The sequence below is a fragment of the Ursus americanus genome, chromosome 33 (assembly GCF_024610735.1).
Source record: "Ursus americanus isolate L20-20 chromosome 33, mUrsAme1.1.p, whole genome shotgun sequence".
Classification (NCBI taxonomy): domain Eukaryota; kingdom Metazoa; phylum Chordata; class Mammalia; order Carnivora; family Ursidae; genus Ursus; species Ursus americanus.
The window spans coordinates 1,082,149-1,104,252 of NC_142159.1; the positions used below are offsets into that span (position 1 = coordinate 1,082,149).

Genomic DNA, 22,104 nt, shown 5'->3' on the forward strand with positions numbered 1-22,104 from the left:
GCCGCTGGTTCAGTCTGACCTTGACCTGGGCTGCCCGCTCCATTTGTTGAAAATGGCCCTGCAAGGCATCCATCTGAGCTGCGGTCTGCTCCACAAGGTCCTGGAAGGACCTCTGCAGTTCATTCAGAAGCCTCAGCATCTGCCGGTTCTGCTGCGGGGATAGGTCCTGGGCGTGCTCCGAGATAAAGAACTGAATATCAAAAGCAAGAGCATCCAGCTGAGATTTCCTTTCAGCCATGGGCTGCTTCAAATCCTAAGGAAGGAAATGAAAAAAATAAAAATAAGTAAAACTTCGAATTCTCTATCAAAGTAGAAGCTGTTGGTTTTAATCAAAGAGTCAACATAAATAAAGGCAGGTTAATTTGCTATATTTTTATCATCGATAACTAATCATTTCTAGTGCCAAACCAGCACAGGAAATTTCTCTCCCTTCTGGTCTCCCCAAACTCCTCATATATCACAATTAGGTTTTCTTTACTGGATCTTGATCTCCAAATGCAGTAAATTTTTAATTATTTATGTTATAGAATTATACTTCTGCTAATCCCAGGTTATATGTAAAAAAATTTTTTTTTAAGATTTAGAAAATGTATCATGAATTTCTGGACTGAGATAGGTCTGCCTAATTGTATTTTCTTAGTTTCAAATACCTATTTGTATTTGTCCAGCAGTGAGTTACTGGAAGGCCAGAACTCGGGAATCACTCAAGTTATTTGTGGTTCACTAATACATGATTTTTAGAGTAAATAATGTGGCCTACATATTTTAAGGCTGTAAAAGATTACAGTCAGACTTTCTTATATAACAGTTATATATATATATATATATATATGTATATATATATACATATATACATATATATATATATATATACATATATATATATATATATATACACACACACACACACACACACACACCCCTACCTAAACACTAAAATTTATCTGTTTTCAGACAATTAAAAGTATGCAATTTTTCCATAAACATTTAGTGGTCATCAGCTATGTAACACAAAACGCAATAAAAACACTTAAGATATCTACATCTGTATCGCTTTGAAACTGAGGGTAGTCAGCAATCCTGCAGAGCAGACAGAAAGGGCTACTTGAATATTTACCATCAAGCTAAGTGTCTCTTTTCATCTGTGATGAATGGATTTAGGAAACTGTCATTAGGAAAATAAGACTCAGACTGTGGCTGTCTTCCCATTAGGGCATTCATTTAAGTTATAACTAGGGCACGAAACCATGCATGAGATGCTCTGTGTTTTTATATCATATACTTTGTCAAGGAATTTTTTTCACTCTTGCTTTCTTTTTTAATACTCTGTTAGTGAGCAGATCAAGTCTGCAGCTCACGCGCCTAATGACAGATTTGGAAGAAAAGGCATGAACAAAGATGGCAGGTCAACTCTTGCAAGACAAGAAGAGATGGGTTACATACAAGAAGCCTGACTATGGACAAACTATGTCTGCTTCTCCTAAGACTAGGGGAAAAGAAGAGGATACAACAGAAAGAGAGGGCATCTTTAGTTCTGCTCTGACTTTAGAAAGAATTTAAGGAGTGTGCTATCTATAGCAGAGGGTGGATAAACCAGTGTGAGTAATATCTGATATTATCTTAAGTATAATCAAAACAAAGAACGATGTCGGGAGGAAAAAAAAACCCACCTCAGCTCATGAGTATCTCAGTGTCTATTTTTCTCTCACTGACTCATAAAAAGAATCAATTAATTTAAAGCTTAAGAAGAAAAAAAGCATCTCCCTAGATCAGCGGATGGCAATCAATAGTCCCCAGGCCAAATCTGCCTGCCACCTGTTTTTGTAAATCAAGTTCTATTGTAACACATCCATGAACATCCACTTATGTACTGTCCACAGCTGCTTTCATGTTTCAACAGCAAAGATGAATGGCTGCTACAGAAATGGTCCGTTTGTGTACGACCTTCAAGGCCTACAATATTTACTATCTGGCCCTTTATAGAAAGTTTGCCAAGCCATGCTCTCAATCATGGATCAACAAGCCTCCTGAAATTGGTGTGTGTAAAATTAGAAACAAAGGATGGATACTAGATGGTCAGTTACAAAGACAAGATGAAGTTGATAACAGGCCATTCTGTAGACGCTCAGAGAATAGCTGAAAGGAGAAATAAACATAATCACTGAAGCTCTAAGGGTATGATAACCTAAAAAACTAAACACGGCAGACTTTATTTCTAAAATGGAAAATCAGTTTTTCTGAGAAAGAGAAGTACAGATTCCGGTTTCCCTTGCAGGAAAATAAAACCGAGGCAACTCCGAGGACAATGAAAACGCACTTGAGAATGGGTGGAGAGCCTACCTCAAACTGCTGGAGACGGTGTTTCAGGCTGTCAGTGTTGGTTTCATCGTTATATTCCTTGCTGCTCAGAAGAAGATTGGTACTGCCAACCCAGGCTCTCAGATCTTGAAGTCGGCCTTCTAGCTGTTCGTGCTGACTTAACACTCTAGTCTAAGAAACAAATGGCAAATTAGCTGATGAAAATCTTCAAGTCCGCCCAGACTTTGCGAGCCTTCGTGAATAAAAACAAGAAGCAACCTTTTTTACTTCCGCAGCACTCTGGAGGTGGAGTAGTCTGGAATTCCAGGTGTCACTCACAGAGCTGAGGGACTTTTGAAGATTCTTGGCATCTTTCTCTAGAGCCTTCAGCAGTTGAGCAGGGACTTCTTGAGGCTGGCTGATGATAATCTGATTCACGCATTCTAATTCCTGATTCACCAACGTGGACAGATCCTTTAGCTCCCTGTCTAATACCTGGGGGGATAAAGTGGAGTTACCTCCAAAATCAAGACTAGAATTCTTGCTATTTAAGAATCAGCTGTGAACACAGTTTCCTGTCGCCTCATGCTGACACCTGCTTTACAGCTTATGAAATGTTTTTATGCATGTTCATTCGTTTTTTGGTTCTCACAATTCTTGAATCACTAATCCTCGAGGTAGGCAGAATAGACATTATTATTCTGGATTTACCGAAGCAATGCGTCGGCGTTTGAAAATATTATTTTTTATTTTATTTTTGTCTGAGGTCACCCACCTCAGCATTGGAGCAAGGACCTGGATTCAGGTTTCCTGAGTCAGTGTAGTGCACCTTCCAATACAACTTGCTGCCTCTTTCAAGAGTGTCATTCTGCATTATATAACGTGACACAATATAAGTCAAACAAAAGAACGACTCTTCCTGGGTTCCTGGGTGGCTCAGTCGGTTAAGCGTCTGATTTCAGCTCAGGTCATGATCTCAGGGTCCTGGGATCAAGCCCCGTGTTGGGCTCTGCACTCAGTGGGGAGTCTGCTTCTCCCTCTCCCTCTGCCCCTCCCTCTGTTCATATGCTTATAAATAAATAAAATCTTTAAAAAAAAAAAAAAAGACTTTTCCACTCCAAATTCCAAGGGGGCAGAAGGAAAAAATAGAAAAATATCCCAACCCAGCCTTCCCAACTCAGCTAGTCTACAATATTCTGAGCCTCAGCAAAGGCCTCAGCCTTAGCTCCAGTGTTAGTTTCTAACTTAAAGCCTCAGAAATAAGCAGTGGGAAAGTTGGCAGTTCTGGACATCATCTTCACCTGCCCTTCTGCTGCCCTACCCAAGGCCACACTCCAGATATTGAGAGAACTGCTTAGCCTCTACAGTCTGTCCTCACTGTGACTCCAATCCTATGACAAGTCTTAACTTCAGTTGAGGAAAAGAGCTCCTCTTCCTCCCACTCAAGCCACTCAAGCTGTCTAATTTATGTCCCCAGGAACCTCATGCCATCCATTATCATTTCTTCTCTCCCCTAACTTCAAGTTCTCCTTTTTTATTGGTTCCTCCTCGTTGGCCCCAAAATCCACTCAAAACATTCTTCTTTCAGTACATTTCCTCCAGCTAGTGTCCTACCTCTCTGCTTGCCTGCACCACCAAGCTTCTGGAAAGAATGATTTACATTAACTGCTCCCACCTTCCAACCTCCCATTTGCTCTCACCGAAACCTCATTTGTATCCTATGACTCCACTGAAACTATTCTTATTAAGGTTACCCATGACTATGGGCACTAAATCTCCCTTTTAGTCCTCACTCAGTCTCCCTACTGTATTTACTCCTGCTGCAACTCCTCCCTTGAGTCTCTTCTGCTTTGGTTTTTGTGAGACCAGAGTTTCCTGATGTTCTTCAGAGATCTCCAGTTTTTTTAATCTGGTTTTTTTTTTTTTTTTTTTTTTTGGTCCCTTAAATGGTGGTGGTCTTTGCCTTTTTTTTTTTTTTTTTAAAGATTTTATTTACTTATTTGACAGAGACAGACAGCCAGTGAGAGAGGGAACACAAGCAGGGGGAGTGGGAGAGGAAGAAGCAGGCTTCCAGCGGAGGAGCCTGATGTGAGGCTTGATCCCGGAACTCCAGGATCACGCCCTGAGCCGAAGGCAGACGCTTAACGACTGTGCCACCCAGGCACCCCTGCCTTTCTTTTTTTAAAATAATTTTTAAAAATATTTTTATTTATTCATTTGAGGGAGAGAGACAGAGACAGCACAAGCAGGGGGAGAGGGAGAGGGAGAAGCAGACTCCCTGCTGAGCTGGGAGCCTGACGTGGGACTCGATCCCAGGACCTGGAGATCATGACCTGAGCCAAAGGCAGATGCGTAACCATCTGAGCCACTCAGGCACCCCAATAATTTTTTTTAAGCAGCTCCATGCTGGGCCCAATATGGAGCTTGAACTCACTACTCTGAGATCAAGATCTGAGCTGAGATCAAGAGGCAGACTGCTTAACTGACTAAGCCATCCAGGAGCCCCTGAATATGTTTTTCTTCCTGAATACTCTCTACTCCCTCCAAGCTGGTGGGCCTGCAGGGAGTCTCTGGGAACCCACCTTGGCCTGACCCAGCAGGTCCTGTAGCTCTGCCAGGTTTATGTCCAGAGGCTGAATCTGTTTGGTCCTCATTTCAATGTCACGTAACAGAGAGAGGTAGGATACCAGCTTCTCATCATATTCTAGACAGAGTTGTCGGTTAAATACATTCTGTAGGGCCAAAAAGAAAACTCACTCAGATCAGACATTCACCTTTAAGTCTGCTTTTAAAAGCAGGCTGGGTCTTATTGATAGACAAATAGGAATTTTTACTACACATAGGGTGGGATGAAATAAAACATGCTATGCGTCTATGTTGCCTCAAGTCAATAGACAAAAAAGTGATTTTATTAACTTCCTCAGGAGAGGCTCACAATTATCAATCTATAAACATCATTGTAGCAAAACTTCCAAAAGGTATTCCGACTACAGGTACTATCACTCTGCTATTTCATATTAGCTCCAGTGTTAGCTTCTAACTTAAAGCCTTTGCAAATTTCAGAAAGACATTCTGCCTAATTTTCTAACAACTGTGTAACAAACAGATGATGGTAAACTAAGTTATACCTTAGGGAATCATCTAGTCCCCTGAAACTGTATGTATGCACACAACTGTACATACGTAAACTCAGTATCCAGTCAAGAGTTTAAGCATTACACTAGTTATATCTAAAATACATATACAAATACACCACGGGGAAACTTACTTTAGTTGTTCTGGAGGGCTGTGAGTTTACACCTTCATTTCCCCTTCCCCCAGCTGTAGTCACAAAGGGAGTCTGTTCATCACGAGGACTTTCTCTGAGCTTCTCCAGTGGTGTCTTATCCACCTTCACTGTAGGCTGTACGAGCGGCACTGGCTTTTCTTCACTAATCTCTGGAATAGTGGGACTAACGGTGGCATCCTGTTGCCCTGCACTCTCTTTTGGAGACACATCTTTGAACAGTTTCTCTGGAGGAAGGGACGCTAAGACTCTGGGAACACCCTGAGACACCATGCCTTCAGAAGACACTGCTTCTACACCTGTAACTCTAGGGTCTGACATTTCTAGAAATTGCTCTCCAGTCATTTCCTGAGTTGCTATTATTTTAGATGTGAGAATTCCACAAATTTCACTATCACTTTTGCTGTCCTGACGATGAAAGTCCTTTCTGTCTGAGAATTCCAGATAACTGACTTCTTTTGCTTCTACTGTAGAAACTGTTGTTTCTCCTAATTTAAGAGTTCTTGTTGAGTCAAAAGGTACTTCCTGGTATGATCTTTCTTTATATTCATTAGATGAGCAAATCAGATCTTTGGTTTCTTTGGTCTTAAAAGTAACACAGGAATCTTGACAAGAGGTGGTCTCTGGTCTGACAGTTCCCTGGAAAGGTTTGTTTGATTCAGAAATTTGGGATCTGCCTGCAACTTGGGCTTTTCCAACTGATTCCTGGTAATATAATCCTTCAGGTCTTGGGGTTGTAGAAGAGAATGGTTCACTCTGGGCCCCACCAGTAATTTGAGATAAATTTTCTTCTGGTTTTAAAGTTAAGGAGAGGCTTAAATTTTTTACTTCTCCTTCACTGACCTGATTAGGTTTGAAGAATGTTAAAACATCCTCATTTACCGAAATTCCTTTGGGTATCATTGGGGAAGAGTTTTCAGCTTGACAAATGATAGAAAATCCTAGCTCTCTATCAGCTTCTTCTCCTTTTTCATTAACGGTTATTTCCACAGGTGGACCCTCTACACTGGATGCCTGGTCAGCTCTAATGGTGGTTTCTTGATTCAACTTTTCTTCAGAAAGAACTGGTTTGCGTGTTTTGACACCTTCTTCTATAATCATCTCCCTCTTCTCCCTCTTCTTTTTCTCCCTGGTAGTCATTGGTTTCTGCATAACCTGTTCACTCAGCAATTTGCAAGTTTCATAATCTGATTCTTGTCCTTCTGAAATAATTCTTTCTTGGCTTTCTCTTATTTCTTTAGGGGCTGGACTCGATATAGACCATTTCATATGAGAAGTAATTTCCATTTGGGCCTCTATGTTTTTCTGCACTTCATTTGTGTTTTTTTCCATGTCATCACTAGTCGCCTCTTTGAGTTTAAAATCACGAATTTCCGAGTGAGAGAGTGTCACTGAACCTTGGCCCAATGATGTATCTTTAGGATCACCAGGAATTATGATACTGACAGATTCTTCAGCATCTGGAGAAGTTCTTATATCTTGATCCTTGCATTCCAATTCCTTTAATGACATTTCCCTGCTCTTTTTGTCCTGGCCTCTGTCAGAAACCCTTGTTTTAACTTTTCCTTGTGCAGACTGACTTCCAATCTCAAATAATTTCTCACTTGCTCCTTTACCATAACTCATTCCAGCAGTCCGATTACAAGCAACTAACATTTCCTTTCTTAGAAATTCCTTCTCTGTTTCACATACTTCAATCCCACCTTGCTTTTTAGTCTGAGCCCCGTGATGGCAGGACTCTGAAGTATCTGCCTGGATCATAGTTGCCAGTTCAGGGCTGATAAATCCTTTCTCAACAGCTTCCTTTACAGTCACTCTCTGATCATTAAATATGTCAACAATTCCTCCATTTAATACCTGATGAGATGCAATAATTTTTACCATGTTTTCATCTACTAATTTCTGTTCCAAAGCTGATGCCAATGTTAGTCTTTTCCCTGTGGCAGTATCTATGATTCCCCCATTATTTGCCTGAGCTTCCAGAACCTTCAGTGTAGATACAAAGTCCACTTTTCCAAGCTGAGTTGCTTGGGGCAATGTAAGCACTTTGTCACTTGCTTCATCTTTAATGTCTGAGAAGGGAATTACTTCTAGGTATCTCTGTCCAGATTCGATATCAATCTTACATTTCTTTACTAATTCTGAATAAGGAACAATTCTGTAATTTTCAGGATCTACAATCCCATGCATCATTCCTGAAGACAATATTGCTTTATTAGTTAACAGTCCTTCTTTTTCAGCTTCTGCCAAGGTCAATCTCTGGCCAGAAATGAGATCTACAAAGTGTCCAGTCCGAGCCTGAATTTCTTGGATTTCTCTTTTCAACTGTGGGGTAACAAGATCTAATTTTATGGCTTTAGGAAGGGTAATAGTTTCCTTGGTTTCAGGATGAAAAAACTGATAGAGGCTTAAGTTCTCAACTTTTTTGAGTTGCTTGGCTAAATCTTCATCAATGATGCCATGTTCAAAGGCGTTATCAACAGAAAGTCTCATTCCAGATATATGGTGAATGATACCTCCATCTACCACCTGCTTAGTCAATAACCGAACAGCCTCCTCTCTCTCCAGAAGTCCTCTGTCAATGGACTGCATGATTGTTAAAGGAGTTTTGCTATCAGGGTCCATAATTCCAGTCGTTTCCATTTGTAAGCTAACAAATCTTTCCCTAACTGTTTTCTCAGCATCCCTGCCTTTGGAAGCTTTCTCCAGATTTATAAGCTCTGTCTGGTCAGCACTGTCCACCAAGCCAAGATTTGAAGCCAAAGTTACCGAAACCTTTTTGCCTCGTTTTAGGTCAACAATTCCACCAGTCACCACCTGCCCCTCTAAAATTCTGGAGGCTGTTTGTGTGTCAAGAAGTCCAACTGAAACTGCTTCCTTCACAGAGCAGAGTGTGTGGGTACGGGGGTCTAAGACGCCACTTATAGCTTTGTCTGCCTTGAGGACATTATGCAATAATTTCTCATCCATCAGACCTTCATCAATGACTTCTTCAGTGGTCAAAGACTCGCAGGTCTGAGGGTCAAAGAAGCCCCGAAACATGTTCAGTTTTCCCATAAGTTTCACAGCAGTGTGACTAGGCACAATACCTCGGGCTATTGCTTCATTTAATAAGAGCTTCTGACCTGTTTGCTCGTGAATGATACCACCATCTAGTAATTGTGCAGACAATGTATTTAAGGTAGCTTCCTGGAGCAATTCTGAAGGACGACTACATGACAGGGAGGTTTCATGACCATTGTCTTCCACGTTTGTCTTTTCTAACGTTATCACACTACCGCCTACAGTGTCGTGTCCTTCTGGATTTTGTTTATGGTCATCCCTACCCGAAAATGTTTTATTTAAGCTTTTCTTTTTGTCTAGAGTATGAATATTCATGTCATTTTCAGACTTTAGCTCTGATTCTAAATCTAGAGTTTTCTTTACCTGAAATTGTGACTTTTTGCTCGGGGGTTTTATGAGCGGACTTCCAGTTTCACCTGGAATTTCAATTTCAAGTGTGTCTGCTCGTTCTGTCTGACACAGAAAGGAAGTCTTTCTGGGAGTCCGCCATTCTTCCTTCAGGGTCTCAACAGGAAATGGGTCTTTGCTCACCACCAAGGTCACATCTTCAGCTTCCTCAGTGGGTACCGTAAGAAGTCCCCTGCTAATGTTTTCTCTGGTAGATATTCCTGTTAGTTCTTCCTTTTTGTTGCCTAGCAAGTGCCCTTTTAACTCTGATTTGCCTTTATCTGGGACCATCAAAGTATCAACATCTGGAACTCTCACTTTTTGTTCTCCCACAAATAGGTCCCTCTCAGGGTTCTCCATGGGGGAAGCTTCAATTTCTACAGTGGTCGTTTTGCCTTTCGCTTCAGCGCAATCTGCCCGTTTGGGATATTCTTCATTCGGAAAAGAACCCTGGAACTCACGTGGCCTCACATTCAGCCCATCACAGAAAGTTTCTGTGCTTTTGACATTTACAGATTCTTGTAATTCCTCGGGAGTTTCTAGTCTCTGATGCCCAACTTCCAACGCTTCTGGAGGACTTGCTTGATATTCACCTCTTGCTGTCAGTGTCTCTAAGAGCTCGTTGTCTAAAAGGAGCAGCCTCTGTCCATCCCGCACATCGATATAGCTATGAGTCATCAACTGAAACAACAGCTTCTCGCTAGGGCTTACTAGGCCCTCCGTTTGGCTCTGGCTCCGTGGTAGACCCACTGCTCCAGGATTAATGTTCAATTTGCTTCGTTCTGAAGAATCTGCTAATTGCATGTGGGGCATCACATCAGGTATGCAAATTGATTTTAAGTTATTGACAAGATCTTTGTCCAACATACCATCTTCTACTGCTTTTTTCCAGGACCAAACCTCTGTGCTTGCTGGTAGAAACAGAGCTTTAATATGCTGTCGGCCACTAAGGATTTTATGAGCTAGTTCAGTAGACACAATACCTTGTTCTAGGGCATCTGTGATTGGAAGGATCTCTCCAGATTCAGGCCACAGCAACCCCATGAATGACCAAAGGGACTCCAGAATCACAAGGGCAATCTTAGCAGCTACGAGGTCATTGCTCACTGCTTCATCTATTGTCAGCCTATGCCCTGTGACGGTGTCTATGATGCCTCCTGTCTGAAGCTGCCTTATGAGAATAGCACAGGCCATATCTTGGTCAATCAAATTATGTCTTACAGCCTCTTCCACAGTAAGTCTGTGTCCTGTTCTTGGATCCACTATGCCACCAGCAAAAAGCTGAGCTTCCAGCAGCCGGACAGTGACCTGTCTGTCTATTAGGCCTTCCTGAACTGCACGGAAAATGCTAACCTTCCGGCCTGATTTCAAGCTCACCATTCCCCCTGCCAATTGCTTGACAGGCAGCAGTTTCAACCCTGAGTCCTGGTGGACAATACATCTCTGCATCAGATCCAGCAAACTGATTTTCTCAGCTGTGTTGGGATCTATCAGATTCTTGGATGATTTCAGGTAAGACTCTAACACTGAGTGAAGCCTTGCAGAAATGAGGCCTTGGTGAAAAGCCTCCTCTAGGTTAATGCAGCTTTTATTAGGGGGGAGACTGAAACCTCCAGTTGCCAGGTGAGCTTCTAAGACTTTCAGCCCAACTCTCTCATTGATCATTTTCTTTTCAATTGCTTCCACCACAGAAAGAAGACCTTTATTCTCAGTAAGCCTGCTTATTAAGGACAGGGCATCCTGTAGCTCTTGGAAATGCTGGTACATCTGGGGATTAATGAGGTTTCTGGCTAGACCTTCCTCCAGAGAGAGCTTTTCGCTGGTCTCAGGGGCAATGAGGCCAGACATGATAACCTGGGATTCCAGGAGCACAAGGCCCGTATCTTGGTCAATGAGGCCCTTCTGCATGGCTTTGAAGATGGGAAATATCTCCACTGTGCCTAGGTCAATCACCCCAGCAACTGCTCTGCAACCCTAAAAAAAAAAAGGAAAAAGAAAACTGAATCAGAGAAGCCCAACTATTAAAAGGACTCATTCAAAGAACTATAGTATATCAAATTCTGACCACAAGAAAAACCCAGCCTGGGATGAGCCCCAATGTGTAAGAAACACTCTAAAGCCTGGCAGCATTAATACTAAGAAAGAATTTGTCTAAACTGCAGATGTTGAACATGGCCAGAAGTTCAGATTACTTGACAGATGGTAGCATTAAGCATATCTGAGTGACAAGCTCTACAAAGTAGCAAGCAGTGAAAGTGAAAGGTCAACTATTTCTAAGACTAAATCACCACAAAGGTTCTTCTAGAAATATACCAGTTCCCCAGAAGTGAGAAGTCAACTCTATATAGCAACTTCTCAATGTTGCAACCCATGAAGAAGACTCTTGAAATAGTACTTCTGTGCTAATGAGTTCAGCAGGACCAGTTCACAGGATTAGAAGAAAGATTCAAGCAGGCCAGCAGCCACACAACAGCTGTGCATCTCTGTAAACAGCCCAGTGTATAGTCCTCAAGCAGCTGCTTTACAACGGGGGCAGTCATAGTCAGTGGCCATTATTAGCACCTCCCAAGCCAATGGCCCCGAGTTAAATCAGTTCTGGGAACTGGAAGTAGCAAGTCAAGGAAGGAAGACTGGGGACTTCTGCCTCTGGAACCACCCGCAACGTTTCTTCTAGTCCAGGCTATACAGGGTAGTACAAGCACTATGCTTACAGCTATCATTTGTGGGGCACTTAATATATGCACTGAGCATCGATACTTAATCCTCGCAACAATCCTATGAAAGCGGTTATTTTAATCTTTAGTTTCCAGATGAGAAAATAAAGTACAGCGAGGTTATTAGGTAACTTGTCCAGCGTTAGAAAACAAGTGAGTTCCAGAATCAAATCAAGGTCTGACTCTCAGTCTTGTGTTATTACCCTGCCTCCCCCATCGGATCCAGAAGAGCATGAAGGATAGGTCAGTATCATACACAGGAGTTAGGTCCTAAGTCCAGGAAATAAGGCAAATCTTATACATTGCCGAAGTTACCCTTGCAAAGAAAACCTAAAATCACCTCCTAAAAGACTTCTTATTTTAAAGCCTTTTATCACAGAATGATGGTATTCGGAAACTAAATCCTTCAGGTGTTTTGCCACTTAAAACACTTTCTTTACTCTCAACTTTCTACCTCTTCTTGTTCATGTTCATTATTTTCTATAGAAGATTCTGTCTGTCCCTCTTCGGTCGGTATTACTTTCTGATTCTTATTTAACTCTTAAACGTAACTCTCGAACTTATCCATGAAGGGTGATGGTATAGCAACTGCCAGTCACTTCCCTGCTGCCGAGATAGCGCGTCTCACTCGGTCTCAGCGAGAGCAGGCTCTGGAGCGGGTACGTTACCCATTCAGTGCCCCAGGAACAGTTCCAGCAGTTCAACGACCATTTGCTGAGTTCATGAATAAATTGGTAAATAGTAAGGAAATCCTTAAAAGTCTTAAGCTACTTGGCCCTAGATTTTAAAGACATACACACCAAGGATTTCAAATTCAATTAGTTGCACGCTCTAAGAGACAAAGAATGGAAGGCAAATGAGGGAACACATTGGTTCACATCCCTAACTCACTTTATTTGTTCAAATAATGGAGTAATAGATAGACTTCTCCACAGTACTTAAAATATTATGTGTTGTTCCCCACCCCCCTTCTGTGCTCGGACCTAGAAAGTAGTTCACCTTGTGTAAAGCAAATGTATGTTACGCGAATCTACCAGGCGCCTGTTCTGCAAAAACCGGAGGGAAAATTGCACTGGCATATGACTCTTCGAGATATATAAATAATCCCTTTTATAAAATCCTTGCCAAGACTGTTCAGAACCAGACAAGATGACAGAGGAAAAGATTCTTTTGAGAACTTCTAATTTCTTCTGTGAGATTCCTCGAGTCTCAGAGATGCTCATATTGAAGAAAGACCTGGAGTCTGGCCAATTGCTAGACAAAAAGAAAAGACTACATGCTGTTCCCTCCAGTGTTCTCTTTATTGAAGGACAGGCAGGAAGCACTGAGCTGGGAAATAATCCAGCGAAATCCAGTTCAGTCCCACCGAACATGGGCATTCTGACCTAAACAAGCAGAGCGAGACAGAGGGAGGGGAGGAAGGGAAACGTAAAAGGCTTCTACTTACCAGAGTCGCGGCACGCCTTGGGCAGACAGAGAGAGAGCCTTACGGAGCAGCTCAGCCGCATCGCACACACAGTGTAAGCTTGGGGTTAGCGTCCAGCATGCGACTGTTTGTTTTTTTTGCAAAAAAGAACCCCAAACAGGTCGTCCTCTTTTCCCTTTTGTGCATTTGTGCTTAAACTCCAAAGGGTTAGTGAAACTTGTAAGCAAGGATGTCAGTTAACCAGAACAATGCTTCACATGAAACACACGAACAGTACCAGGGACACATCATGCTCAATGTAGTGGTGCTCGGCAGCTTGGCTCTTTTTTTCTCCCCTTTTTTTAACCTTTCAAAATGAGAACTGGGTGTTCTCAGCAAGCAATTGTTAAAACTTGTCACACACTCCCTTATATGGTGAAGCAATAAGCCATTAGAAGTGGGCTACCTTACATAGAGAATGCTGAACCAGCACATCCTTTTGGAAATCTATTCCCAAATAAACCTCAGCTGGTTCTGTCTTGCGGTCTTTACAACTCTAGCTCCTGATGCACCAATTTCATATCCAAGGACCAGAGTCAAAGCATGTTTTGTCTGAATATCATTTTGAGCATCATCTAGACCAAATCTGATAACCACATGATCTCAAACTTTGACCTGCCCCACATATGTTGGCCATTGCTTCACAACATAGGAAATAAGCAGGCAAACACACATATATATCCCAAAGACACATGTATATAATATGGTAAGTTTACATATACACGCAAGTATCCAGGAAGAACTCAGGACAATCAGGAGGAACTTGACAATTTTCATATGGTCCAGGAAGTGAACATGAGTGGGAACTGGTAAAGATGTCACATGATGGGATGACTATGGGTAAGGGGAACCAGCGTCTCAGTCAGTACAGCTAATCCACCAGTTTGCTTGGAAATGAACATTTCTCATTTATTTAGTAGATACGAAAAAAGTAAGGGGGAAGAGGACATGGCTTTTTCTTTCCAATACTCAGGACTCCTGGCTATCAACTTTTGAGTGACAATGCCATGAAGGAGTAATCTTGCTGCCCTGTGATCAGACATAATATAGGACTTATGTTCTCAACTGTGGTCTGCCACAAAATGGCAGACAACAGAAATGCTGAAAGAGGGTCTATAGAGTTAGCCATGAGTGCCTTCTAGTATTCTTGACTGACCAATACATCATGGAACCCCAGTAAAGAAACACGAGACAAATGGCTGCTATGGTGCGGTTAAAAATTAAATCACACTGGTCATGGAGAGCTAGTGAACATGATTCTCAAACAGCAAAGCTGCTTTCTTACCATTCGAAAGGTACCCTTCCCATTTGGAGAAAGAAACTAAAAGTACCTTTTGTTCTGTCTGCTGGGCCAACTGGCTCTGAAGTTGCTGGAGCTGGTTTGCTGAACCATCACAGAGGTCATGGTAAGCCTTATTCAGGGCATTCACCTGCTCAGATATTTGTTCCTTCTCTTTTTCTGAGAGCCTGGAAGAGGAAGCATTAAAGCTCTTTTAGAGAAAAACCTTTCTCCAAACTCTCCTCTATTGCTTCAAAATCATGATTTCTCCCCCTAAGATGGCATTCTTCTGTGTCCCTGTTAACTATGGATCATCTGGTTACTCTTCCATATCCACTGAACACTGACATCTGCCTCATATTCCTGTCTATCTCAATCAAGTTATGATTCATGTCACCAACTGTCTAACAGCCTATGCTGTAGTCCTGCAACCTTCTCAATGCAAACAGCCTCCGATCCAAATGGCCTCTACTCCACTTGAACTGCACTCACACAAGGCAAACTCAGATCCTGCCATTATCTAAAATTATTCTACCTCTGAACTTTTAAATTTCAAGAATCTACTGTCTGACAGTAACTTCTGATTATAACCCTACTTTTCCAGTTATGTTTCTTTACTCTTATACCACTTCTCTTTTCAAAATAAAATATTTTAAACAGACAAAAGAGAAAATAAATGAACTCTCATTTATCCACTACCCGACTTGACCAAATTTTGATATTGTACCATATTTACTTTAGATCTTTCTTTTTAAGATTTAAAAAAGAGTGAGAGAGAGTATGAGCAGGGAAGGGGGTGCAGAGGGAAAGGGAAAAGCGGGCTCCCTGCTAAGCAAGGATTCTGACGTGGGCTTGATCCCAGAACCCTGGGATCATGACCTGAGCTGAAGGCAGATGCTTAACCAACTGAGCCACCCAGGCACCCCTAGGTCCTCTTCTTTCTTTCTTTTTTTTAAATTTATTTGTTTAAGAGAGAGCTGGGGGGGGGGGGGAGGGAGAAAGAGAGAGAGAATCTCAAGCAGACTCCCTGCTAAGCATGGAGCCAGACGTAGGGCTCTATCTCACGGCTCTGAGATCATGACCAGAGCTGAAACCAGGTGTCAGACCCTCAACCAACTGAGCCACCCAGTGTCCCAACTTTAGATCCTTTCCATAGAAATAAGGCATTACAGATATATTCAAAGTCCAATGTACATTTGTCACCAACCCCGTTCTTTACCTTTCTCCCTAGAAGTAACCATGATCTTGAATCTGGTGAATTTCACATCTTCCTCATCTCATTCTATATTATTCTTGAGAATATATTACAACTACCCATCAACTTACTGAGCTTTCCCAAGCTTTCCTTAACTCACCCATTTTTTCTTAATCTATCAGTCTTCCTTAGGATCTTCAGTATCTTCTCATTGGGGTTCAGACCCCACAATCTGTCATCTCAATCAGGTCCCTGCTCTTATCCTTGAACTCTGTCCTTGCTAATCTGATGAAACTCCTGCCCCAGATCAATCAAACCATTGGACTTCTCTGCTCCCGCCTGCAGGTGAATTATCTCTCTGTGGCAGGCGGAGGGGGGGGGGGGTGTCCCTCTGGAGGGAGGTCCCTCTGGAGGAGATCCTACTGGTTCCCAGCCTCTACTGGACCTCAGAACTTCCTGACAACCCTCTTGGAAGCCCCAATCCATCTTAATTCCCTTGCCCTCAGCTGCCCTAACTCACAGAAAACAATCTCTCTGCTTATTTCAAAGAAGAAACGCAGACCACTGGGCATGAACCCTCTTACCTTCTGGCTTCATTCCTGGCATATTTACCTCCAGCCATACCTTTCCTAATCTCCTTTTCCTCAAACCTCAGAGGAAAAGTTGGCTTGACTCCAGTCTAGTCGACTGATGAATTTTATCCTTTCCTGCTTCTTCTGGGACCTCTCTCCTAATTCCTTCAATCTCTTTCTCCCTTTTGATCCTTGAGATTCCGTCCATAAACTCAGCTAAGTACCTCTGATCTTTTAAGAAAACAAATCTTTTTTTTTTTTTTTTTTTTTTAAAGAGGGCTTCACGCCCCTCGCAGAGCCCAGGGAAGGGCTTGAACTCACAACCCTGAGATCAAGACCTGAGCTGAGATCAAGAGTCGGACAATTAACTGACTGAGCCACCCAGGCGCCCCAGAACAAGCCTTTCTTGATCATATATTCTACTTTAATTATTTACTATATTATTTCTGTCTTTTCTTATGGCCGGGCTTCTTGCAGGAGCAGTCTAATTTTGCCAGGAGTACCTCCCTTACCTCATGTGCTTCCCACCTCCCCATCATACTCAATCTGACATCATGCCCCAACTTTTCATCAGTTACCAAAAACTTCCAACTTGCCAAATTCAATAGAAACTTCTCAGTCTCAATCTTTCTTGACTTCTGACCACATTCTTCTTTTTAGAATTCTATTCTCTCTTGGGCTCTGAGGTATCGCTCATAGTTCCTTTACAGGCTGAGGGAGCACAGTGAAGCCCTTGAACCCTTGGAAGCTAATCCACTCATGGTTTCTACTATGATGACTCAGATCTGCATTACTTTAGACTTCTCTCATTAATTTTAAATTTACATATACAGTTACCCATTGGACAACTTTAGCAGAACTATGTAAGGCATATATTAATGTATTAGGTACTCTCTAATACATTCTAAGTATTTGCATGTATGTCCTCTGGGTTCTTCTCGTTCATTATGTCTAAAACCAAAGCTGCTTTTTTCTCCCTCAACCCGTACCTGCTTTTGTATTCCCTATCTTGGTTAGTGACATCACCATACGCTCAGGGGCCTAAGCCAGAAACCTGGAAGTTATAGCTGACAATTTTCATTTGTCACCAAACACTGTAAGTACTACATCATCCTTAGTATATTTTAAACCTTTGCCCTTCTCCAACCTCATCATTTCTCACCTGTATCATCACAAAAGCCTCTTTACTGGTCTCTCAGGCCTCCACTCTGGCCCCATGTCAATCTATTCTCCATAAAACTGTTCTAGCAACCTTCATCAACAAAACCCAATCATGCAGAAGACCCCTCCCCACAGCCAACAAGGTAAAATGCGAACTCTTTGGCATGACCTACAAGGCTCTTCACAATCTGGCTCTTGCAGCTCTGAACAGCCTGAAATCTCACCATGACCCTAAGTTTTAGTCAGGTAGATTCAGTCCCCTAGATGTGCCATAAATTCTCATTTAATACTCACTTATGACCATGCTTGGCCAAGAAGATCTGCGAAGTTTTAATGGCCTCAGAGACTTGTTCCCTCTTGGTTGTCAGCTCCTCTGCCAGAACCTACGTGACAGAAATAAAGAGTACAGCTTCAGAACCCAAGAAATTAAAAAATCAAAATTATCTGAAATAACACTTCAAAAGTCTTAGAGAAAAACCTAGCTTAGGTCAGATTACTATTACCAATGGACTGCAGAAAGTTGATTAAGAAGGTAGAAGTACAAATAAGATGACCTCGTAAGTTTCTTTAAGTCCTGGGAGTTAACATTTGTTGAGATAATCATTCCTGGAGTGGCCCATATGATTTGCTTTATTCCCACCTATTGCGTTATTACGTATTACTCTACCCAACAAGAGACAGACAGACCTTCTACTCACCTGCTGATCTAAAATAGCTTTTTCAATGTCTGTTGATTCTTTGGTCTGGGATGAGGTAGCTTTGCTTTGTGTGTTCCTTGCTAGGGTAGACACCCAGCCCAAAAGTTCTTTAACTTTTTCCACATGCTCCTGTTTTTCCTCTTCTACAACTTTCTAGAATAGGAATTAGAAAATCAGTATCTTTGTCAATGTCTTATTAAACTGGCCTGACTTCTGATTTCCTAAAATAGAGACATGAAAGTTATCTAAACCAGTAGGGAGCTGAAATACCCCCAAGATAAATATAATTTACCCCGTTTAGAGCATTGTTCTCCAGTGCCTAACCGTATGACACTAGTAGCAAAATTCATCATATCTAGATTAGCACCTTTTCTTTAAAAAGCACAATTTTTTAAATATATGAAAGATGTTCAATAATTATTTACTGATATTTATTTATTTATTTGCTGATTTTTAAAAACCCTTTACATATAGCATCTTATTTTCATGATTCTTAAATGTATAGGTAAAGAGAGTGAAGTCTACAGAGATTAAGTGAGGTAGTTGTTGACATAAAGAAGTTTTTTGTTAATTCACATAGACAAAAATTGGTGAGTTAATGCTTCCAATAGTCTTTTATAAAAGTGGGTGAACCTGCAGAAACAATTTTCCAAAGAGAGAAGTTTTTTAGAATTACAAAAAGATTATATACTCATTACAAGAAATTCAAATAATCTGAAATGCGTCATGGATGTCCCTTTAATCTTATTTCCCCAGAAATCTGGTGTACAGCTAATCTTTGAACAGTGGGATTGGAACTGCTCAGCTCCACTCACACATGAGATTTTTCGATAAATACAATACAGCACTGTAAATGCATTTTCTTTTCCTCATGATATTCTTAACATCTTTTCTCTAGCTTACTTTATTATAAGAACACAATATGTAATAAGCCTATTTCATTGTTTTTAATAGTTTCAGAGCATGCCATTGTATGGAACTTGTATGTTTCCAATATTTCCCTTTAACAAATTATGTTTTATTAAGGATCTTTCCTCATGTTTCCTTTCATCATACTTACAGTATTTCTACAATGAAGATACTTGAGGGTGGGAGTGTTGGACATAATACAGTTAATCCTCATTATTCACAAATTTTATATTTGTGAATTTTCTACTCACTGGAATTTATTTGTAATCCCCTAATCAATCCTGGTGGCATTTTCGCAGTCATTCCCAGGTATACCCGATGTTCCCAGCTGAGGTGGAACAAGGGGTGCTCTACCTTCTCATTTCACCTCTTATACAGCTCTTAACAAGTGTCCTTTTCACAGTCTATTTACTGCCACATTTTTCACAATTTTCGTTGGTGATTTCACCATTTAAAATGGACCCGAGCATAGTGCTGAAGTGCCGTCTTGTGTTCCTAAGCACAAGAAGGCTGTGACGTGCCTTACAGAGAAAATCAATGTTAAATAAACTTTATTCAGGTGTGAGTTAGAGGGCTCTTGGCCTGAATCAACAGAATATATTAAATGTAACAGGTTATCGATTATTCATTGACAGAAATATGCGACAGAGGCTTACAGGAACCTAACCCTGTATTTCCCCCTAAATGCAAGAGTCCAGCGTTCCCTAACGCAGTGTGCACAGCAGTGTCACAGAACGCAGTACCGTGAACAAGGAGAATTGGCTGTATGTGCACTTTAAATTTTGACAGATGAGACATGGGGTTTTTAATTCTATTTTCAAAATGATTTAGGACCCAGCTGTCCTCACCTCCTCCTCCTCTAGTCGCCGGAGCGCATCACTGATATATTTCACATGCTGGGTGGTTAAGGTCACCAGTGCTGTGTAGCGAGTCCTTAAGTCCATGAACTATGGTTCCAAAAAAAAAAAAAAAAAATTAGATAAATTATCTGCCAGAAAAGTATATTTAAATAGTTGAAAATAAGAGGAAGTTTTCATGAAATCACATGCTCAACAGAAAGGTGAACCCTAAATTAAACTGTCAGGGCCTCGACAAACAAATCTTTCCTTAAGGGAAGAGAGTGGCGTGTCCTTTCCCCACCCTTTCACCTCTTGCGTGATGGCATCTGAGGAGGAAAGCATCCGACGGCGCTTGCCAGGGGATTTCTGCTGTGATTCCACAAAGGCCTTGTATGTCATCAGTTGCAATTCATAGTCCTGGGGGAGGAAGAAAGTTCACTGCATTTCCATGGGGCTTTACAGCGCATAGAACTCATGCAACAGATTCATAATATTTCATTGCTGGAAGGCATTTTGGTGATCACTTAAACCAGTGGTTAGCGAACTTTTTCCTTAAAGGGCCAGATGGAAACTGTCAGGCTATATGGTCTGTCATAGCTGCTCAACTCTGCCACTTAAGTGAAAGAAACTGTAGACGTTCAGTAAATGAAAGGGTGTGACTGTGTTATGATACAACGCCATGTATGACACTGAAAGTTGAAGTTCGTAGAATTTTCATGTGTCATGAAGTAGTTGTCTTCTTTCGACTTTTTTTTTTTAAAGCCATTTCTCATGGGCCACAGAAAAATAGGCATGCGTGTGGGTCATAGTTATGCTGAGTCTTGGGTTTGCAGTTTGGTGTTTGCTGACCATCCTTTTCATCTCATCCATTGGGAAACTGAAGCCCAGAGACAGAGAGTGAGTTTCCCTGATTACCCAGTGGGTGAGCAACAGAGTCATCCTAAACCAATGCTCTTCTCCTGTCCCCGTGCTAGGCTGACACTCCATCTGCAATCCCGAGACTGCTCCCCGAGGCCAGGCCCTCTTCAACTCTTATGTGGATGGGTGCAGGAGCCTCTAACTACTACCCTGCTTTGCTCTCTTTCCAATTTATTTTCTATGCTGCCACCAAAATAACTTTTCTAAAACACAAAGATGACCACTTTGTTCCTCTGTTTGAAGGCGTACAAAGATCTAGAGCAGAGCTTCTCACATATCAACATGCACACAAATCATCTAGGGACCTTACTGAAATTGAAATTCTGATTTGGCAGGTGGAAGATTCTGCATTCCTCACAAGCTCCCAGATGGTCCTGATGCTCCTGGTTCTAACACCCCGTGTTGAGGAACAAGAATAGAAGGTAAAGCGAAGAGAACTGGACATAGCCTTTCATAGGTTGGCCTCAACCTCCCCTTCTCCTTTTTCATAATCACTGCTTCTTCTGCACCATACACCTTCTAGCTACGCCAGCATATTTCCTATTTCCTCATATAATCATTGTATTTCCATTCCTCTGTGCCTTTGATTACGCAGTTCCCTTTGCCTAGAATGTCCTGCTTTCTGTTGTCTACTTAGAAGACTCTAGGCAGAAGGAAAACACACAATGAATTCCTTAAGCAGCCTATTAAACAGTAGTAGTGGGGCGCCTGGGTGGCTCAGTCGGTTAAGCGTTCGACTCTTGGTTTCCGCTCAGGGAGTGATCTCGGGGTCGTGAGATTAAGCCCTACGTCGGGCTCTGTGCTCAGTGTGGAGTCTGCTTAAGACTCCCTCTCCCTCGAGCGCCTGGGTGGTAAGTTAAGCGTCTGCCTTCAGCTTAGGTCATGATCCCAGGGTCCTGGGATCAAGCCCAGCTTTGGGCTTCCTATTCGGCAGGGGAGCCTGCTTCTCCTTCTCCCTCTGTCCCTCCCCTTCTCATGCTCTCTCTCTCTCTCAAATAAATAAATGGAATCTTTAAAAAAATAATAAAAAATAAACAAACTGTAGTAGTAACAAAATAGTAATAATAATAAAAGCAGGTGCTATCATTTACTGAATGTATTTTAAGTTTGAGGCAATGTCCTATGTATACGTTATCTCGTGGAATCTTGACAACCACTCAGTGAGGTAGTTACTATTCCCATTTTGTAGATATAGCAACAGACACTCTGAGAAGCTAAGAAACTTGCTCAAAGTCTTAACCCTGGAAAATGGTGAAGCTAGGATTTGAACTCAATTCTTTGTGATACCAAGTCTTCTGTTATTAACTAAAGAAATTCATT

The 22,104-nt window shown here is 41.6% G+C and overlaps 1 protein-coding gene across 20 annotated transcripts in view; it reads right to left on the reverse strand.

Annotated features, from left to right (window-relative positions):
* The window catches only part of MACF1 (microtubule actin crosslinking factor 1), a 329,876-nt gene that overhangs the window by 109,781 nt on the left and 197,991 nt on the right, over window positions 1-22,104 (reverse strand). For 15 of the 20 annotated variants that reach the window (XM_087858406.1, XM_087858409.1, XM_087858396.1 and 12 more), the window contains 10 exons: window positions 20,176-20,283; window positions 19,876-19,974; window positions 18,119-18,271; window positions 17,715-17,803; window positions 14,545-14,680; window positions 5,567-11,008; window positions 4,881-5,030; window positions 2,578-2,793; window positions 2,341-2,490; window positions 20-253 (listed from right to left, as the gene is read on the reverse strand). In XM_087858406.1, the coding sequence (XP_087714532.1) occupies window positions 20-253; window positions 2,341-2,490; window positions 2,578-2,793; window positions 4,881-5,030; window positions 5,567-11,008; window positions 14,545-14,680; window positions 17,715-17,803; window positions 18,119-18,271; window positions 19,876-19,974; window positions 20,176-20,283 (6,777 nt within the window). The remainder of the gene's footprint in view (window positions 1-19; window positions 254-2,340; window positions 2,491-2,577; window positions 2,794-4,880; window positions 5,031-5,566; window positions 11,009-14,544; window positions 14,681-17,714; window positions 17,804-18,118; window positions 18,272-19,875; window positions 19,975-20,175; window positions 20,284-22,104) is intronic. The other 5 variants (XM_087858408.1, XM_087858405.1, XM_087858407.1 and 2 more) reach the window with 1 other exon arrangement.